The sequence below is a fragment of the Arachis ipaensis genome, chromosome B03, assembly GCF_000816755.2.
Source record: "Arachis ipaensis cultivar K30076 chromosome B03, Araip1.1, whole genome shotgun sequence".
NCBI classification, from domain to species: domain Eukaryota; kingdom Viridiplantae; phylum Streptophyta; class Magnoliopsida; order Fabales; family Fabaceae; genus Arachis; species Arachis ipaensis.
The window spans coordinates 14094055-14098810 of record NC_029787.2 but is presented as its reverse complement, the minus strand read 5'-3'; the positions used below and the strand labels follow the sequence as shown (position 1 = coordinate 14098810).

At 38.7% G+C, this 4756-nt stretch overlaps 1 protein-coding gene across 1 annotated transcript; it reads left to right on the top strand.

Moving 5' to 3' along the window:
* Positions 1227-3731, top strand: LOC107629732 (probable pectinesterase/pectinesterase inhibitor 60). Its single transcript, XM_016332606.2, has 2 exons — positions 1227-2425; positions 2906-3731. The coding sequence occupies exons 1-2, from the start codon at positions 1501-1503 to the stop codon at positions 3598-3600; spliced, it is 1620 nt and encodes a 539-aa protein (XP_016188092.1). The 5' UTR covers positions 1227-1500; the 3' UTR covers positions 3601-3731.

Sequence of the window (4756 nt, the reverse complement as noted above, 5' to 3'; positions counted from 1 at the left end):
TCTTTATATAAGTGACAAAATTTGGTTCAGTTTACGATAATACTTTTTCGTCCATTTGAGTTGGTCTTAAAAATATAGGGAGATAATGAGAATAATAAAATAAAAAAATTAAAATTAAAATCATAAATCTGATTATGAATTAATTATTTTTAATTTCAGATTTTGAAATTTGAAAAATAAGGATTTGCAATTAAACCAAATCATAATTGGCACAGTTACTCCTAGTATCACGCTAACCTCCCATTCTTCATTTGCGAACTTCGGTCTGCAGAGTCACCCCCGGCGCCGTTGCACTTCTCTACTGTCTGGTCTGACATCGCCCAGTCGACGACGCCCAGCCTCCCGCCGACAACGCCCAGCCGTTCCGCGTTCCACTTGCGCGCTGTAGCAACTGGAGATCGCGCCGCAAAAGTCCCGTGCGTCCTCGTTATCGCTGCCCACCCACCGCCGGCCGTGCAGGCCCCACCGCCGTCTCCCGCCGCGCCATTCGAGATGCACGTTATCTCCGTCGTCTGTCCTCCCCATCGCGCCGTTGTTGCTGGCTTGCTGCTCTGCCGCACCTCATCGACGCCACCCTTCCTCCCACCGATTCAACTCCTCTTCCTCTTCCATCTCTGGCCGCTGCGTGTTCGGATTCGAAGTCCACGGAGTAGATTCGCAATCTTGCCTAGCCTCCATGCGTCGTTGTCGACTTTTTCTACCCCGCAAATGTGTTGGATGTTCAATTCATTAGGTATGTAAATAGTTATTTTAATTCTTAATTGGATGGTTATTTTGTTCGGTTCAATTATATACAATTAACAAATAATGGATGGTCCTTTTCATTAGTTGGATGATTATTTTAATAACTACATAGATAGTTGTTTGATGACGATCCCGCGACGGTAATTGGGGAGAGGTGCTACAAGGATGGACGATGATGGTTGGTGAGGGAGTTTCTAACGCTGAAAAAGTGGAATGATTGATGAGGGTGGAATAGTGACAGACGGTTTGAGGAGAAGAGGGTGTTTAAATTTTATGATTTAGGTTGGGGAGTTTTCTTACCTTTTTTTTTTCTTGTATTTAGTTAAATTCTAAATCCATTATTCAGATTGTTTAAATTTGTCGCTGTGTCCCTACCGCAATTGTTTTAAAAAATAATATATTGCTGCCTAATGGATTCCATAGCCATGCAGGTATATATAGAATGGAGTAATAATAACCATACCCTGAATTACATGAGCAGAGCTACAAGCAAAGGCAGAACCTTGAAATTGCATTCACATATAATGTAATATAATATATGCCGTAACTTCATCATTTTTCTTTTTGAATATTTGCCGACAACTCAATATAATTCAGATATCCTTAGCTTTCATTTGACACACTCATATTCCTCGATTCCATGTAGGAAACTCCCACTCTAAGCTAGTTAATAATAACCGTTTCATTGGGAGTATATAATAACTGCCACACCACCCAAACCCAAGAAGAAAAAAGAAAACAATAACAGCACACAAAATGATGAATATGAGGAAAATATTCTTGACACTATTATTGCTGTCATCAATTTTCACAATTGCAGCATCAAGAAAGAGATCATCATCTCATCAAAAATCAAACGTGGATTGGTGGTGCAACCGAACACCACACCCTGCACCATGCAAGTACTACATGAGGCAAAGCCACTACAACTATTATCACAGGTTCAAGCACAGAACCGAGTTCCGTTCCGTTCTACTCAACGTGGCGCTAGACAAAGCACTCTTCATGCAAAAACAAGCACACTCTCTGCAAATCCAGAACACCACTATGAAGCAGAAAACCGTGTTCGGCGATTGCTTGAAGCTCTACGACAACACCGTCTTCCACCTCAACCGCACCATTCAAGGCCTCAAATACCATCAAACGAGAAACTGTACGGCTTTCGATGCACAAACATGGCTCAGCACTGCACTCACCAACATCGAAACCTGCAAGAAATGGGCCAATGCAATGAAGATCTCGGCCCTCACTGATCCGAATTCATGCCCCAGCATCAACGTGTCTGAGATTATAAGCAATACTCTGGCTGTGAATTCTGTGTTCTTGAAATATCAGAGAGATCATTTAACGGAGGACTACACGGAGGACGCGTTTCCGAGTTGGTTTTCGGTGACGGACAGAAGGCTGCTGCAGGATTCAGGCGTGAAGGCTAACCTTGTGGTGGCCAAAGACGGTTCGGGACACTTTAGGAGCGTGCAGGCGGCGATTGATGCGGCGGCGAAGCGGAGGTTGAAGACGAGGTTCGTGATTCACGTGAAGAGAGGGGTTTATAAAGAGAATATTGAGGTTGATAAGACGAACGATAATATCATGCTGGTTGGTGATGGCATGAGAAATACCATTATTGCCAGTGGAAGAAGCGTTCAACAAGGCTATACCACCTATAGCTCCGCCACTGCAGGTAACTCATTAATTAGTTTCATGTCAAAATTCAGTAACATTTCCTATCTAATTAATTCCATTCATCTTAATTAGAACTCTTCATTGTGCATTATATGTGCAAAAATGATATTCAAATAACTCATGATTACTAGATCCATCTAGTTTAGGGGGGTCCTTCTTGTGCAAGCATTGACTTCATTTTACAACAAGATCTAGTTTAGGAGGGAATTAAAGGAAGTGTTATGCACTTTCGGAGACTTAATTAAATCGTTAGAGTTGCCTTAGATTATTGAATAAGCAAGGCCACGTCATCAAATCAAACTTAAAAATGATTGGCAAAAGATGCCAAACTGGCTAGCTAGCTTGCATGAATATACAAGAGTAATGCCATCATTGATGCTTGCAATTTGTGTATACTTGATAAACATAATTGGCTAACTTCCCGGGGACATAAAGAAACCATAGTCATGATTATTAACTCATTAATTTTCTTGACTAGGAATTGATGGACTTCACTTCATTGCACGTGACATCACCTTCATGAACACGGCGGGCCCACTCAAGGGCCAAGCCGTGGCGCTCCGATCCGCCTCCGATCTCTCCGTCTTCTACCGCTGCTCCATAATTGGCTACCAAGACACCCTCATGGCTCACGCCCAGCGACAATTCTACCGAGCTTGTTACATCTACGGCACAGTTGACTTCATCTTTGGCAACGCCGCCGTTGTTTTCCAAAACTGCGTCATCCTCGCAAGAAAGCCCAATAATGGCCAGGCCAACATGATCACGGCCCAAGGTCGCGGCGACCCATTCCAAAACACAGGTATCTCATTCCACAATTGTCAGATACGGGCCGCACCCGACCTCAAGCCCCTTGTCAACCAATATAACACATTCTTGGGCCGGCCCTGGCAGCAATACTCAAGAGTTGTGGTTATGAAAAGTTATATAGATAGCTTGGTAAGCCCAACGGGCTGGTCTCCATGGGGCAACACTAATTTTGCTCAGAGTACGTTGTTCTACGGAGAGTATAAGAATTTTGGGCCTGGATCTTCTACAAAGAACAGGGTTCGGTGGCCTGGTTATCATGTTTTGACAAGCCCGGCCCAGGCTTCACCCTTTACGGTTAATAGCCTCCTTGCTGGCGGCACGTGGTTACCGGCTACTGGCGTGCCATTTACGTCTGGCCTTTGATTCATTTTTAGTCATATGATACGATTTCATGTTATTATATCACATTGTTTCGAATTAATTAAGTTGTAACAATATTCTTTTGTACATTCCATGAGAAAAAAATAATGAATAATAAGTTATTTGTGTTTGATCGAAACTAAACTAAATTATATATATAGTTATATACTCATATATACCTTGCTTAAATTTTAAAGAAACTAAGTACTTACACATATGCAACACGTTTGTCGCTTAAATCAAAGAGAGGAGGAACCATTGTCAATATTCTGAGATGATAATAATTTCAGGAAATTAACTTGATAGTAATTAGGTTAATGGTCAAATTAATAGTTCTGAAAAGATGAATTATTTTTTAAATTTATTTTTAAAAAAATTTATCAATTAAATTAGTCTTTTAAAGATTATTATAAATTAATTATTTTTTATTATTCTGTTATTTAATTAATAATTTTCGTCAATAATTGGTGATATATAACATTAATTAATAGCATACATGACACATAGTATGTCTAATTCGATGTTGAACAAATATGTTTACGAAATTATATCAATTTAGTCTATTTTTCAATTATATATATCCTAAACCTAATATAACTTAACAATACTAAAGATAAATTTAAAAAATGAGTTATTTTTTAGGGATTAATTTAACTATTAACTTATAATAATTATATTGTTGAACAAACTAAAAAGAATGTAAGCTTTATATTTTTTTAAGATGGTTGTGAGGCTTGTGCTGCATAGTGAGGATGACAATGTTTAATTATTATTGCCACCAGATTGTAATTGACAATACTGAGTGATAATTGGCTGGTCAGAACTCAAAACTTGCGGAGTAAGGAACAAGAAGCCAAGCATATGGATCTTTCATATTTCTATGCTTGTTTAATTAAATCATGCCATAATTTGTTCCAAATCTCACTAATATGTCTTTTACCTAGTTATGCAGGAATTCCTTTATATATCTAGAAATCTACTATTTTTAGACATGGTAATAATAATAACTACACAAAAACTATAATATATCATTGTTACATACATTGTTATTTTGATTCTGAAACTCATGGAAGAATTATGTGATGATTTGAATTTTAAATTATAAAATGTTATATGACTAATAAAATTTATAATTTTGGTTAATATTTAACTAACACTC